Source organism: Lepisma saccharinum, chromosome 19, assembly GCF_977018435.1.
Source record: "Lepisma saccharinum chromosome 19, izLepSacc3.1, whole genome shotgun sequence".
Classification (NCBI taxonomy): Eukaryota; Metazoa; Arthropoda; class Insecta; order Zygentoma; family Lepismatidae; genus Lepisma; species Lepisma saccharinum.
This window is the reverse complement of record NC_139247.1, coordinates 25,664,322-25,681,862: the sequence shown is the minus strand read 5'-3', so window position 1 is coordinate 25,681,862 and position 17,541 is coordinate 25,664,322. Positions and strand designations below refer to the sequence as shown.

Sequence of the window (17,541 nt, the reverse complement as noted above, 5' to 3'; positions counted from 1 at the left end):
GATGTTTAAAATAGACCCTTGGAAATATAAACATTGGGGCACAGAGTTTCTAATCGCATTTACGGCAGTGGCAAGTGTTACAATTGTGCCCCTCTCTGCTGACGTTGCCTTGGCTACTTGCACCCTTTTCTGCAACGATTTTCCCAAGGCGCTGAACAGTGTAAATACCTGTTTTATCGGTGTTCCAAATATCTTTGCTCTCAGATTTGTACTTCTGCAGAACAGCTTTCAAGTTATTGAAAAATATGGCTACGTTGTGTCGGTTAAAGCTAGTACCACGGCTTAGATTCGTGCCTTCAGGCTCTCTAAGAGACAGTCTAGGATGCCTTTTCATGTATGCAATAAACCATTCTTTCCAGGCAATTTTATTACGTACTTATCCAAGTGTCAGGAATTTTCACCTTGTTAGCTACTGCTAATTCACATGCGAACTCTATGATGTTTTAGGCGGCAAACCATAGTGGATCCTTGAACAGTGGACAATGTATTCCGTTAGTTGAAGTTCTAAATCTTCACTAAAGATCTGACAATGTTTGGAGTAACCCATTCGTATTTTGGTATCCTCACTTTGGTTTACTTCGTTTTTCTTATTATACCTCATAAGAGTCATTTTGTCGATCCCGTATGTCTTTGCGGCTTCTCTCAGTGACAAGGTACAATTCTTCACATCGGCATAGGCTTTCTTAAATGTTTCAATTGGTATTTCTCCTCGACCAGTCTTTTTGACGTAATGCCGGACCATTTTCTGTAAACATGCAAACAACAAAAATAATTAGAAGCAGCTGGGGTAAGTTGATACACCGTATTAACCCGCCCCAATTCAGCCGTATCAACTTTCCCCAACCGGCGCCATTTCGATTAATGAACTATAACGTACTACAGACAACAGAGAAACAAACAATAATAACCCAGTTTTCTTACCTTTTAGTGGCACAACACACATTCACCAAGACAAAGTAATTGACAGTTCATGTAAGCCCACCAGGAGACTTCAAACAACATCAACAAAAGTTACTTTGCACCCTGAAAAAATACACTTGGTCGGATAACTTCGCGCACAAGATTGTTCGTTAGCCATGCACTCGCTCAGACAATAGAGACTGGTGAACGGCGTCTTCTGTTTAACGGGCATCATCCAGCTCATGCGCGTTCCCTCGTAAATGGCAATGTATCAAGTTGCCTCCGTCTCATCTTGCCCAGATCTACCCTAGGCTATACTTGATCAAAAACTATTTGGTCTAGATAGCTCGAAATGGTTCCATTCTCTTCTGCTTTCAATGAGCTTTAATTTGAAATGCAACATGACTATGTTACTTGAATTTTGTAAATTTTCGAAACTAGAAAGAGAGTTTTTTTGAAAATCTCTAAAACACCCCTTTTCAATTTTTTGCAAAAAATATATGTTTTGAAGACATCAATTAAGTATTTGTGTGCAAAATTTCATAATGGGACGCCAATGGGTTCCTATGGATATATATATTTTTTAATATTGTAATGTGTGTCAAATTTGCTAAATTTGTTGACTTCCATGTTAAAACCATAACTAAAGGCTGACTCTTTGATCCGGCCTAATAATGCCGCCGGTGATGCATATAACAGCTCACAATTACGACATAATAATACGTGGGTCGAGTGGTGTGCAGATGATCTGACAGGTGGCAGCACTTACGCTGCAAGGTGTTACGTTCCCCGGAATATTCTCAAAGGATCAACTTACGTTTATTCCTCCACGGCGATCATGAGACTTATCAGCCTACTTTGAAGCCCTCAGGTTGTGGGAAATCAGATAAGGATATGCTTACGTAAACCTTATAAAACTTGCACTCGCAATTAAACTCCTTATTAGAAACAAAATTGTATTAAGTTCATAATTGTTCTTCACTACACAAATTAACACATTCACATTTTTAAAATCACTTCCATTATCTCCCAACATTCATAATCAACTCAACAAAGATTTATTGGACTTACAGCTTTACAGATGGCTGTTTATGCCCAGCATACATTATAAGTACATAATAAACATTTTTAATATAAATTTTACACACAGAGTTCATAAACGCTCTTAAATACAATTTTATGTAACTACATTAAGTCAGTCAGTAACAGAAATATATTATAATTTTATATCAGCTTTTCTCAAAAAAGCTAGTATAACATATCCAATTCTAATATCTGGAGCATACAACATTGAAGTCATATTAATAGGGAAAGGAACATTAATTTTTGACAATGTTTTGTATAAAGTCTTTCTTCTCTCTGAGTGAATTAGACATTCCAAAATAATATGATGAGCATCACCCCTTAAATCACCACAATCACAATTCGGAGATTTTAAAATGTGTATTTTAAATAAATGATGATATGTTCTCGCGTGACCACTTCTTAGTCTATTTATTAAAACAATTGCATTTCTTGATCCTTTACAATTATAAAACCAAGGTGTTTTTCTATTGTAATCAACATAAGGACGATAACTTTCACCAACGCTTTTTAATGCATTATTACACCATAAGTTCCATTCTTCAAAAATTTTCTTCTTAACCCTCGGAAGAAGATCTGTGTAATGCAATGGTAACTGGATTGTTTCATTCATTTGAGCAGCTTCTTTTGCATATCTGTCTGCTTGTTCATTTCCGTAAATATTAATGTGTGATTTTACCCACACATAATGAACTACCTTTCCATTGCTAATTAAGCTATTAGTTGCACGAATACAATTGATGACATATGGTGATATTTTAAATAAATTTTTATAATTAGATTGTATTGCTTGTAAAACACTTCGCCAATCAACCAGTATTAGAAATTTCTGTTCAGGAACTGTACCAATATAAATCAAAGCTTGATATACCGCATATATTTCTGCTGTAAATATGGATGCCTCCACTGGTAACCTAAACATTTTTGATATATTTCTTTCAGTATCATAAAGAGCTGCTCCTACTCCACTTTCAGTTTTAGACCCATCTGTATATATATGATAAAAGTCTTCCCAAGATTCTCTAAACTCAGCTGAATGATTATATTTCGGGATATATATATATTTTGAATTGGTTGTGTGGGAAATTCTAACGAGTATACTGGCAATGCTCTTGCTATGAGTACTTGACTACATTCATGGTGATATTTACTAAATAGTTGTACCCAAAGGGTAGCTGATTTATCATTGGTTATTCCTGAATCATGCAGCTCTAAAAGATTTAATAAAACATCATTGAATGGATGCCATGGTGAATGTTGTATTTTAAATAACATTTTTATTGCAATTAACTTTATCCTCACAGAAACCGAACATTCTACTGACTCCATATATACCACTACATTAGGAGTACTGTTCATTAATCCCAAACATCTTTTTAGAATTTTTCGTTGCTGGACTTCTAGTGGAGAAAGTTTTGTTACTGGAAGATTACACAAGACCATTAATCCATAATCTAATACTGCTCGATAATAATTCTTATAAAACATAAGCATGCTGGTAGGATGTGCTCCCCATTTGGTATTCGCCATAGCTTTAAATAAATGAAATATTTTATCGGATCTATTTTTCATCATATTTATTTGATACTGCCATTATAATGATGCATCAAAGTATACACCTAGATATTTTACTTGTGAAACAATTGAAATTTGTAATCTCCTATGATTAATGTTGAAAATATTTTGAAGACCCTTATGTTTAAATACTACTATTTTGGACTTTTCTAAAGATATTGATAATTTTTTCTGCTTTAACCATTGGTTAAATTCTATTAATTTATCTTCAAACATTGAAAAATCTTTCAAGTGATTGTTTGAGTCTAAATATATACATACATCATCAGCATATTGTAGAAACTGAAATGGGGAATCTATTATTGTTTTAATATCTGATAAATAAACATTAAATAATAATGGGCTAAGAGGACTTCCCTGTGGTAGTCCTTGTCCAATATATATTGGACCTACCATTTCTGAACCAAAATGAAAATAAAGTTGTCTTTTAGATAACAATTTCCATGTCAATATGAGTATACAATGAGACACTTTTAGTAATTGTAGTTGTCTCAATAGAACATTAATATCTACGTTGTCATATGCACTTTGAATATCAATAAAGGCTGAAAGTACTGATTTTTTTTTTTAATAACGCTATAAATATGAGAAGATAATGTTACTAATGCATCCTGGGTTCCATAACCTTTACGAAATCCCATTTGTCTGGGAGAAAATACCTTTTGACCTTCCATAAACCACTCTAATCTCTTTAATAAAAGCTTCTCAAAAATTTTTGCCAATACGGAACTAAGAGCTATTGGGCGATATGACTGACCCAACGAAGGGTTTTTTCCTGGTTTTAGAATTGGCATAATAATTTGAGAGGTCCATGCAACAGGAATTTTACCCGATAGGAATATTTGATTGTAAATTTTACATAAAATGCTTAGTGCATTCTGTGGAAGATTTCGTACCATAGAATACGTAATTCCATCAATGCCAGGAGCAGAATCTTTAGACCCTTGAAGAATTTCATGAATTTCATTTACAGTGATAGAGGATGTGAACCCCTTTGAGTATTTTGATGTAGATGAGAACGTGTAGAATATATTAGGAGGTTCGCAGGCTGATGTAAAGGGTGTAGGAATTACTTTATTAATAAAATCAGTTTTCCATTCAGTGGACAAAGGTAAAGTCCGACTTACATGTGCTTTTCTAAGTGATCTGAACTTGCGCCATATGACGTCTAATTTTGTTTTAGGGTTTATTTCTTCGCAATATTTTTGCCATGAAAATCTCTTAGCCTTTATATATACTTTTCTAGATTTTGCAGTAGCTCGTTTTAAATTTATCAAAGTTGCAGTTGAAGGAGCACTTACAAATTGTTTCAATGCTTGTATTCGCTTCCTTTTTGCTTGAAAACATTCTTCATTCCACCAATCTATTTTAGGAAAATTTCGATCATATTGCGGTTTCAGTCGCGGACAGGCATAATCCAGAACTTGAGTTATTATATCCACAAATTTTTCATATTGCACAGTATATTGGTTTTGATATTCTTTAGCTGAAAATTTTAAGTCTAAAACTGAATTATATTTCATTCAATCTGCCCTCTTTACGCTCCACTTACGAATTGTTTTTTGTTTTATTAATTTTGGAAATTTTTGAGATGATGTTAGCGTGATGAAACATGGAAAATGATCACTAGTTCGTAAATCAAAGTCTATTTCCCATACAAATTCAAAACACTGATTATCAGATATTAAAGTTAGATCAATTGAGGACATATTGTTTCCATTTGGTGGTACATGTGTTGGAGATCCATCATTTATAACTGTCAAGTTATTATAATCCATCCAATCTTCAACTGTCTTTCCCAAAGTATCAATTCTATGATCACCCCACAATGTATTATGACAATTAAAATCTCCTGTTATGATAAAGGGATGTTGAAAGCCAGACAAAAGAGAATTTAGATGAGAGCTCTGTATTTGTTGAGAAGTATAATGAGATGGAATATACAAACTAATAATATTATAAAGTAAGTTGTTTAACTGTATTTTTATACCGACCACTTCTACATTATATTTGGAAAATAAATCATGTGTTGAATTAAACTGAATTTGTTGAAATGGTACACTTTCATGAACAAAAATTCCCACACCCTTATTTCCCACATTATAATCATTTAATATAGTATGATAGTGAGCAATATGAATATTTTCTGATTTTAAACCCCATACCTCACTAACACAAATAATTAACGGGTGACACTCATCTATTAATTTAATTAATTGAAGTTTCCTCGCAGAAAAGGATCTTAAATTCCATTGTATTATTAATGGCAAGATTTTTCTTTGCTGGCAACACATTGTTGTTTTAAATTAGGGGGTGTCCCCGAAATCTTGTAAGTCTTGAATTAGTTTTAAAATTTGTACAGAAATTTCGTTACATTTTAATATTATTTTCCTAATATATAATAAATCATCACTCACTGAAATTGTTGTGGTTAGTTCTGCTATTAGATGTAGCAGATTTACTAGCGATTCTTTCTGAGAAGGACTCTCTGCTGTTGTCCTGCGTCCAATCGAATCTGATTTTCTCTCCTGTTCCTTAGAGGAACACGTCGTGCTCACAGGTTCACTTGAAGTACCCACTGCTGATGATGTTGACGCAATTTGTGGATCCTTGTGTTTATTTTTGTCCTTTATCAAAACAGGTTTAATTGTTTTCCTCAATTGTGAAGCAGAATGCAGTCTAAAATTTTCCCCGTGTTGTTTTTTAAAACTTTCATAAGACCGGTCAGATTCTGGTGGCACTTTCTTCCAACAGAGGTTACTTAGATATGTGTCATTTCTTCTATTTTCCCAATCTGTAACAGAATTAAATCTGTTTGTAGTATAATTTTCTGATGTGCAAGGGCTTTCCTTGTTTATTGATTCCTTTCTTATCTCCAGCAATTTAGGAAAGTCTTTAGCAGAGGTCGCATATGTTCGCCGTTCATTTCGTGGATCAATTCCAAAAAGTACTTGTTTCTTTGCATCTTGGTAGGAGATGTTGTTATAAGCAATCAGCCTTTGTATTTCTCTCTCTTGCTCCCATCTTACACAAGACTTATCGGTAGATAAGTGGTTTCCCTTGCAATTAATACATTTAGGACTGGCATTGCAGATTCCATGTTCCGCTTGACCGCATCTATAACACACGGGAGAGGATTTACACTGTGTTTGTGAGTGTGAGAAACGGAAACATTTCTTGCATAAAATCACAGATCTTACTTTTGGCTTCACTTCAAATATTTGTCTCCACAACTTCACTTCTTTTGGTAACTGTTGAGATTGGAATGTTACACTAATGAGTTTAGTAGGTTCTTGTCTTACTTCCCCATCCTCATTGAAAAAAGTTTTCTTCATCCTTATTACATCTATTATTGGAACTTCAGCTCTAATGTCTTCGATTATCTCGTCTACTGGGATGTCGGTAGGTACACCATATATTAATCCTTCTCTCACTAATAGACCTTTAGGAATTCTGGCTTCTAAATGGTATTTTTCCTTGATGAATTCATTTTTAGCAAATTTATTTGCATCATATGCTGTGCGAAATGACAATTTTGCCTGCTTCAAACCACTTTGTTTAACGAATTCAACATCAACATTCTCAGATACACAAATTATAACCTAATTTTACCGTATTCAGGCTCTGTGATCCAGGTAATGTACTGTCCACCAACACGATATATGGGCCTTGATGTCCCTCATAATATAAAGACATATCATATGCTTCATTTTTATATTTAGCAACACCAACCTTTGTACTTGCACTTACTTTCGGATTTTTGGGGTTTTTTTCCACTTCAGGTTCCGTGCATTCTTCATTAGATCGACCTCTTTTGAAAGAAGTCTTATCACTAACTTCCATTTCCGCTAACTGTTCAGGTACAATCACATTCATATCACTCTGGATTGCTTGCATTAAATTTTCTTCATTAATCTTCACATCCTGAGCCATCTTGGGAAATCACAAGCGTTTTTATTTTGCTTTTCTCTTTCACATATCAAATGTAAAATGTATAGAGAGATTTAATCTTGTAACTCTAGAACTATTATTCTCAAATCAAACTTCAATTAATTAGATCTCAAACTAGAAAAACAAACAATTCAACACGCTATTCACACAGAATCCAAACGATACCACCATGAAAACTCCAAAAAAACACTCCGTAGAAATGAATCCCAGCAACATTCATCAACATTCATAATAATATATCTCACCTCACATCCCCCAATCAAATGTTTTAAGGTTAGTCCATAACTATAACAGACTACCCAATTGAACAAAACAAATTACGTCATAATAGACAATTAACATATTAAACATATCAAACACTTAAAATGATACAATAAGTGGGTGCGTATCAAAGGTTAAAGAACACATAGTGGTGCACGTACGAACGTGTTTGCAGTGTCCAGGCCTCAGGTCCCCAAGATCTCCTGACCCTACCAGCCTGGATTTCTTCTTCTGGAGTTTACTGAAGGACAGGGTGTATGCAAACAAACTGAGTACGTTACAAGCTTTTAAGGACAACATTTCGACTGAAATCAGAAACATGACCGGAGAAACACTCCGACGAGTCATATCAAATATGGAGGCGTGCCCTCTTGAAAACATCGCACACTTTAAACACATGCTCTGATCACAATGAACAATCAGCGGCACACTATCCCTGTATAAATTACGTTAATATCTGTATGGTATATTTCATATAACAGATCATATTTTCCTGCCGGTTCTATAAGATTCACCCTGTATAAGGTGAGTGGTTGATTTTGAAGTCTTCATATTAATCTATTTTTTTAATTTAGTAGTACAAATAACATGAAAAATTATAATATTTATAACTTTTAATAATAATAATGTGTTAGTACATGTCTTATACAAAATTCTCATGGTATATAACAACCTTAATACATATAGAAATGCATGATATTAAAATTCGAGGAACTTTCAGACCGAAGTAACATGCACCAAGGGGCACATTGCTTGTCCCTTGAATATTGCTCGGTCTGGGTAGTTTTCTCAATAAAATGCATCATCGCCTCGGTCTGTTCTTGCCGCATACGCGGCGAATACTTGCTTATACAGAAGGTTGTTCGCTTTATATCCGACCATTTTCGATTTGGTGTTGCACCTGGCGTATCATGCTGGAACTAAGGGTCTGCTGGCGGGAGCAGTATTGTGTCTGACCTTGTAGGTGTGTGAGTGTTGGTAGTGAATGTTATCAAATGGCGCCGAAAATCAACCGGTATTGGGAGGGTTACGTATTGGCCCTTTCCATGCTAAGTTTCCATACGAACGCATTGTGAAACAGTGTCGGGAGAATAGGTTAACACTCGGGGTGACTACTGCGAAAGCTATTGTTGCCCGTTACACACAACAGGCTCTCCTTGCGAAAGATTCACCCACGAAAATCACCAGGAGAAGGGCTGCAAGCAAAGTGTCACTGCTGGTGGTCACATTCGGGCGATCACATACCGTGACATTGACGGCAAGGGGCGCAGCAACTTTGTTCGTCAGTGCAGGGAAGGTTTCCCTCGTGTCTTCATGGTTGTGACGGGATTCGGATATGAGGGTAAGTTGATGATACGCAAGGTGGACAAAAACGTGAAGGTGAATGCCAGATACTTCCAAGATTCCATTCTGACACCTATCTATCGGAGAGACATCCCAAAATTGTATGGAATGGAAGCGAACCAGGTGATGATCCATATGGACAAGGCTTCGAGTAATACCGCCAGAACATCACTACGTTTTTATCTGGAAATGGCAGAGGAATTTGGAATTCGTGTCATTCCGTTTAAAGACATTCCTGTGAAAAGCCCAGATGCCAGTCCAATGGATTTTTGCGTATTTGGACTGTTGAAACGACGTCTTCAACATCGCCGTCCGCTCACTCTGGATGGTCTGTGGAAAGCTTGCAGGGAGAAGTGGGACAGAATTCCCATGCCTGACCTGCGCCGGAGCTTGCTTGCATTGGAAACTGCGATGCCGGGCGATAATCCACAATGCTGAGGGTCCAATAGAACATGATCGGTGGTGGCGGCGCGGTATCTCTTAAGGTGAGTACCCGTCAAGAATGGTCGGATATAAAGCGAACAACCCTGTATACTGAAGAGGCCCATGTTGCTTGTTGTTTGTCACTTGGCTGTGAACCCTAGCTGTCGCTTGTCAGCTGTCACTTGTTGTTTCGGTCTGAGATCCCCCTTACAGGTATTTAAAAAATAAGAACTCTTTTAGTATTTAAATAATGCCTCTTAAAACGACATAATGGTTGATGAAAGATATGTGAAGTATTCCAATCAGTTTTACAAGAGTCGTAACAGAAAAGAAAAAAAGTCTCAAGAGGAATAACTAGCTGCACTTCTTGACTGTTTACAGTGATATGTGGTGACCTTGGGTAGCAACTGATTGCGGGTAATTTTTAATGCATCCTAAATTTCCTCCCTCCCTCTGAGATATCAAGGTTCAGACCATTGATTGATTTGACATGGAATGTGAAAATATATCAAAAAATATTTTCCACTTTAAACGCGTTTTCTCTACAAAGACTAAATTACTTACGCCAATATTATTGAATGCATTAATCTTGAGGCGTAGTATAATTGAAGGAGCAGGTTTAACTATTAACTACAACGGAACTGAATACGTTATCGATCTCTTGTGCACTTTCGCTAATATGCCATTGTGTTTTGTCCACCCAAAAGCCTGTTTAGTAAAAAAAACGAAAAGTCTGGACTTTTGACCTGGGAACGGAGCAAGCAGGTACGCACTGTTGCTCCCTCGGGAGGCCCCTTAAAACCTTGAGGGATTTCCTGTTGTTGCAGAATACAAGGGGAGGGAATTGGGGGCTTCCCTTCTATCACCTGGAACAGTTTTCGTTTCGACGTTTCGCTCACGTGCAATTTGTATCTTCTCTTTTCAACCTGTCCCCTACGGATAGATGCAAGTTAACCTTTCCTATCCCGAAAGCAATTGTCTAACCTCACTATAAACACGTGGGTTTCCGTGACACACGTACGCACAATTTACCTGCGCCTTCAAAGGGACCAAGAGTAGAAAATACAATGAGATTGCTCTCATTCAGTTACACAGTATTTCATTACTTTCACCACTAAAATTATTAATGTGATACAATCATAAAAGTTTGTGCAGGAAAGCGTTTCAAATATGGTATTTTAAGATATTTAAAAATATTTTTCAGACGAACATACGCATATTTAGCTGTTATGGTTTTCATTGTGTAATGATTATTATATTACCAATATTGAGACCAATATGTACTTTTTCCTTGATATCTAGAATTTTTATCTTCGCGATTAGCCAAAAGTGGCAGAAAAAATAAGTAAAATAACACCAATGGAACAATTTCTAATTATTGAATACAATGGTAATTTATTGTACGTTTCTATGCTATTTGATATCATTTTGCTTATTACGTATCATAGACACCGACATTGGAGGGGCGTGGGACAAAACACTTTCTTCCTGCTCCAAATTTTTCAAGAAGTGCTCTTATTTTATGTAAAAGTAAAAAAAAAGTAAAGTGTTCCCCTGTGCTTAGCACCACGCCATGAAGGCGTATAGGGGGTGTGGGGGTGTTCTGTCAATCTTGCACTCTCCAAATTTTTCAACTCGTCGCTACTGTTACGTATAAGCGCCGTGTTGACACTTGGCACTAAAATATGCTCTTGCTGTTTCGGTCCAATTATTATGTATTGTACCTACCTCAAGGACAACGAACCTGAGCCTGGAATTGAACTGAAATTTCTTCTTCTTTCCACAGCATTTGGTATATGCAGAGCATGTGGAGTTTTAGAGAACAATTGGAGTGAGTTCGAGTTGTTAATTAATTCAAGAAACAGTTACAAAGACAGATCTGGAAGTCAATAGAGAAAATAGTAGATATGAAAGCGGAAACAACCACATTGTAACTCAATTATGGTATATACTTGAAGCAATGTTTTGTTGGAAAATGAGAAAAAAGAAAGAAAGACAAAAGGGATGAAGGAATAAATTTGAAATAAGAAAGAGATAAAGGAAACAAGCACTTACATTCGTAAGATCTTACCCATTTAAATTTGTTCTGTGATGAAAACAAAAATCAATGTAGAAATGAGGAAACAATAATATTTATAATATCAGATAACCCTAGGGTTCATAGATAGCTATGTTGGTTCTTATTCACATGATCCATATCTACATTTAATAAAACATATAAAATAGTATGTATATTTAGACAATGAATTGAGGACAAAAAGTGGTAAACGTTGTAAGTGCCAAAAACGAAAGTGTTGGGAAATCGCATCGTTCCGCACATCAGCCCCTATGAACGTGCACACTAGTAACCTCTTTACACGCCCTTTGAACTACTTAGAGGGCTACCAGCCACATTTCACGTTTACCACATTATAAAGCATGGAACATTTTACAGTTTAACGTGGAAAACGGTGTTTGAATTATTGTGGCACTTACAGCGTTTACCAATTTTAGTCTTCAATTGGTTATTTATATTCTTCTTTATGACAACCGCCGACATGATATTCTAATTCCAATACTATTTTGACCTAGTCTACACTTCCATATACATTATCTTTCGACTCGCTAGCTTATTTAGTTCTTGAAAAATAATTTTGGGTCGGTGCATAAGTTCTTAGCGTTTTATGACATACGTTAACAGGAATAGAATAATTAATTAACACAAGTACACAGGTGGTAAGATGAAAAATTGTTATAGTAGTCTAACAATACACAGTCACAACAACACTCACTCAGTCAGTAGTGTAGTCGCCTCCATTGTCAATAATGGTCATCTGCCAACGTTGGGGAGGAGTTTGATGCCTCCCCTGTAGAACTGCTGTGTTTTCAATATATGACATTAGCCTCGTACTCACTAAAATTGTTTTTGAGATGAAGAAATCAGTTAGCTAAGTTTAAAGAGCAGCTTCATTAGGAAAGACTTTCTACTGCTGCACTTGATCCTCGGTTAAACTCGAAGAGCAGAATGTGCGGGAAATGTTCAACTTTGTCCATCTTGTTTCGTCGGCAAAATAGATAAAATGTGCTCAGAATTAGAATACACAGTGTTTTCACGAGCACAAAACTACAAACTAAGTCATAACAATGGAATAACGGACAAGGAACTCATGGGAACGCAGTGTTGCCAACCCACAACAAAACTTTACGAACTTATGCACCAACCCAATATATCACATGTTTGCACGTTGAGGGATATAATAGATGGTTGTGCGGTAGAGGCAGTATGCACCTACTGACGGAATAAAAATTATTGATACTCGGGTTTGGACTCCAATTAAAAATCAACCAGTAGACCTACATAGAAACGAGTGACATTAAAGTTTAGCTTTTTCAATTCTGCGTTAATCTATGCTAACTAAATTTATTTTCGAGTATGTCTTCTATTTTTATCGTCGTGAGAACAAAAAGTGCCGTTTTTAAATCTTGCAAACGATCGTTCTCTTTGACATTCTATAAATAAAAAGGGGGTAGTTCGATCGTGATGAAACTTTTGTCAAAAACAGTTCTTATCAATTTTACGAAACAATTTTTTGTTAGTATTGGATAGTCCTACAAGTACAATATTAGTCTTGTTTTGAAGCTCTTTGCACCTGTTTTCAAATTCCATTATCATTGTCAATTCACATTTCGAAACTGAGTTTATACAGATTGTTATTCAACGGAGTAAAGATGTACGTGGAACGTGGCAACCGCAGTTTCCACCGTTCGACGGACATGGCTATGCAAGATTTTAATAAAGCACTTTTTTGTTCTCACGATGATAACAAATAGGAGGCATACTCCAAAAAAACATTTAGTTAGCATAGATTAAAGCAGAATTGAAAACGCTAAATCTACACTGCTCAAAAAAATTAGGGGATAATGCGATATTGACGGAATTCGCCACTAACATGCACAAATCGTTACTCTGTGGGTAAACGAACGTATCGTAGTGTTATGTAATCACAAAAGTCGGTTGAAAAGAATATGCACCAGGGGGCTATCGACGTTCCACATCACATGACCTGAGCGTAGAGCGGAATGGGCAGAAGTACTGCCCTCTGTGTGTCATCCTGTTCACTTGGAACAAGGCAGTGCTGCTGTAGGGTGATTACGTGATGCCTCCGCAAAGTGAATTACGCGACTCCACTGCTTGGAGAGCAATTGGACGACTGGAAGCTGGTCAAACACAGCAAGTTGTGGCAGCAGCGTGTGGAGTGTCGCAAAGTGTCATCTGTAGACTGTGGAGGCGTTTCCAGAATACCGGAACGGTACGAAGACGACGTGGGCAGGGTCAGACAACATCAACAACCCCACAAGATGACCGGTATTTGGCATTACTAGCCCATCGAAACCGCCGAATGAATGTTACCGAACTGCAACGTGAGTTCACCGTGGCTACGGGAAGACGCGTATCGGCGCAGACAATACGGAATCGCCTTCATCAGGCAGGCCTGTATGCCCGTCGACCGATGCTGTGTGTAGCCTTCACTGCACGTCACCGGAGAGCCTGCAGAGAGTGGGTTGAAGAACATCGTGCGTGGAGCCATGAACAATGGCGATCGGTTTTTTTCAGTGACGAGTCTCGGTTCAGCACCTATCCCGATAATTAACGACTGTTTGTGTGGCGGGAAAGAGGAACACGAAACAATCCACAATTTGTGCTAGAACGACATGCGTTTGGTGGTGGTGGAGTTCTTGTGTGGGCCAGCATCAGTATCGGTCTTCGTACAGACCTCTACAGTGTCCGGAATGGATCGCTGACGATACCGTGATGAGATCTTGCGACCCATAGTTGTACCTTACGCTGCAGAGGTAGGGGACACATTCCTTTTTATGGACGATAATGCTCGACCTCATCGGGCACAGCTGGTGGACACCATGCTTGAGGACTCACTAGGGCCACGTATTGCAAGTCTGCAAACACCTCCCCGGACTTCTCAGGAGCTTGAACAGGTCCTCATCGAGAAGTGGCACAGAATCCCCCAAGACCTGTTGGATAACCTGATTCTCTCTATGCCACAGCGATGCGCAACAGTTTTAGCGGTTGCTGGACACCACACACCATATTAGAGGTCCATTTCCATGCGGCGACATTGCTCTCTCAGAGTCCATCGTTGGTGACTCCCATGTAACATGTTGCTGTTGACCACTAATTTTGCCTTCATGTTCCACAAGTGGCCTTTGCCTTGCCTGTTTGGCATGTGTTAGCCTCCCATTGACTGGCATTCTTGGTTTTCATACCTATCTATCGTCTGGCTGTTCATGCAAAGTCTAAACTCACATTATCCCCTAATTCTTTTGAGCAGGTAAATCACTCCAAGCATGCTCTACCTTAATCACATAGTTTAAGCAGAGAAGGAAAGTTTTCTCACATTTCTCTGGAAACCACTCACGCAATACAAAAATAAGAAAGGAAAATATGACATTACAAATGAGTTGTTCTTCTAACTAGGCGATACAAGTATGGATTGCCTTACGTTTACGCATGAAACTCCATACGCTGTATTAATTAATTCCTCTCGGTAGTGGTGTATTGTTTTTGAACTTCTATGCGTAGGTCCTTTAGCAATATCAGAAACTTAGAAAACAGCACCGCATTCTATTTCATAGAATGACTAGACTTAACTAAAAGTCCTCTTGCCTTTACTTAATGTTTGTGTGTAAATTATGATAAAAAATGGAACCAATATTTTATGGTTATTTACTGAAATTATTTTCTTTTTGAGAATTGTAATCGTGTGTCAGTTTATCTTACAAGCGTGAGAGAATTTGAGAAAAGTATTTGTACAAAATTAAATATAACCTAACATACGGTACAATTTTTCTTCACCCCAAAAAGTTAATTCGGCTCACCACAACCAGCTAATAATACTTAACCTAAAATCTTGAATACCATGTGGATACTCACGCTCCCTCTTGAAATAAAATGTCGTAAGTTTTTCCTTCATTGCTAATACTTGCACCACCGCTCGAGATGGCCGCTGTGGTGGCAAATGGAGAGGAGAGCTCGCTTGCTCTCGCGGTTAGCTGAGCTGTTGTTCGTGCCGGCTGCTCTGCCTTGTTTCGGAACTCAATATGAACTCAATAAGTCCGCAGAATGGAAGTTGCTACCAGGGAAAGCCGCAACATGCTACAAAACAGGTGGACCGAGGTCCAATAACGTTTGGCGTTTTGCCTTGCAGCCAGACGTACAATATTGAAATTTGGCACGTCAGATGTCTGCAGTTAGGCAGAAGTTACTTGAATATTACGCAGGTCTGTATTTATTTACGTATGAACATACCATTGATTCCACAACAACTTACTATTTACAGCTACAATTGTCGGAATTAGTTGGCACATGTGGTTTTATTTCTTCCAAACCTAGCAATATAGCTATATTTATTTTGTCTGCACGGAAAACTTTTATAATATGATAAAATGACATTTACAATGTAGTTATTATATTTGAATTGTTTTATTTTACTTTCATTTTCTGCCACTTTTGGCTAATCGCAAAGATGAGGTTCGAATGATGAAATTAATGAAGAGGACCCATGTCCTAGGCCGGGATACGGTCCTGGGAGTTCTTCTATCAGGGAATCTTTCAATGTACAGAAATAAAAGAAAGCCATGAAATAAAAAGATGATAAAGCGTTTCAAGATCTATATGTCTCAACCGGACGTTTGGCTGACACCAGCGAAACCATTTTCGAAAAATCCTCTCCTTTCGAACACCCACTGTGATAATCAAAATTATTAAATTAAAGAGCATTCACTTGAACCTTTATGTGATTTGTTTCCGCTCTTGTCTAGATATTATGAATAGTTGCGTGGCCAAACGTCAAAGTTCCAGCCGAGATTTAATGTGAACTCTAAGTAGACATAGTGAGTGAATTTGCATTGAATGATTACATTGAGCAGCAATTTGACAGCGGCACCAAAAACAATTAAGTGTTACCATATTTTAGGCTTATTACAAGTATAGGGAATTAGTTTATTACAACAACAAATAAATATTACACTCCTAACTAGTTATATAATTATGTAAAATTAAAACATTTTGATTAATAAGAAAATACCTGTGTTTTAAGACAAATCGTTGCAATTTTAAGAATAAAGAGTTTGAAATTGTATTGAAAGAGCGTGACAACTAAAGTATGTTCTTCCCTTATTGTACTGAAAAATTGAAATTCCATGGTTACACTACTTTGTAAAGACTATGTTAAAATTTGAAGAGATAAGCAACCACTTACAGGAGAGAAAATATCGTTTTGGAGATGTATTTATGAACGTCAAAGAATATTAAGAAATGTATAGGGGGATGCGTTAATATTACCAAACAAATTTTCTATCCTCATATTTATTCTCTATGTGTTTTTTTTAAATAAGAGCTTGAAGGATTGAAATAAAACGCCACACAAGCTACTGGCAGCCTTTGCATTCATTCCGTGAAAACACGTAGGATGCGAAATAAAAATTAATGAAAATAATCATGGACAATTATCTGGGCAACACTTATGCATCCCACTATACAATATAGTAAATGCAGCGTACCTGTGGGTTTGCAATCCAGAGAGCAATCTCTGACGGTCCCTGCCTCGATGACGTATTTCTGAAAGGAAGAAAGTCTAAAATGAAATAAAATTATGCATGGATTAATTTAAAATTTAAAATATATTGGGTTGGCAACTAAGTTCCCGCCGTTTTTTTTAATTGGAAAAATATCTATGACATTAAATACGTTTGGCACGAAGGTGTACATCATGCGAAAGAGAATATATTGTTCTACCTAAATTTATGTATCTTTGTTACTAAGACACATTTTCTTGTTATTTACAGATCATTGAAATGGAATGCCAAGTTGAGAAGAATGAGCATTTTCGACACCTCCTCTTTTTTGCCTTTAATCAAGGTTCTAAGGCCGCAGAAGCTGCTCGCAACTTTTGTGCTGTGTATGGAGTGGGTGCTATAGCTGAAAGAACCGCCCGTGATTGGTATGCG

The 17,541-nt window shown here is 37.0% G+C and overlaps 1 protein-coding gene across 1 annotated transcript in view; it reads right to left on the bottom strand.

Moving 5' to 3' along the window:
- LOC146002812 (uncharacterized) overlaps positions 1-17,541 on the bottom strand; it is a 424,567-nt gene that overhangs the window by 12,321 nt on the left and 394,705 nt on the right. Inside the window, exon 3 of the mRNA XM_083140770.1 lies at positions 17,095-17,152. Within this exon, the coding sequence (XP_082996896.1) occupies positions 17,095-17,152 (58 nt within the window). The remainder of the gene's footprint in view (positions 1-17,094; positions 17,153-17,541) is intronic.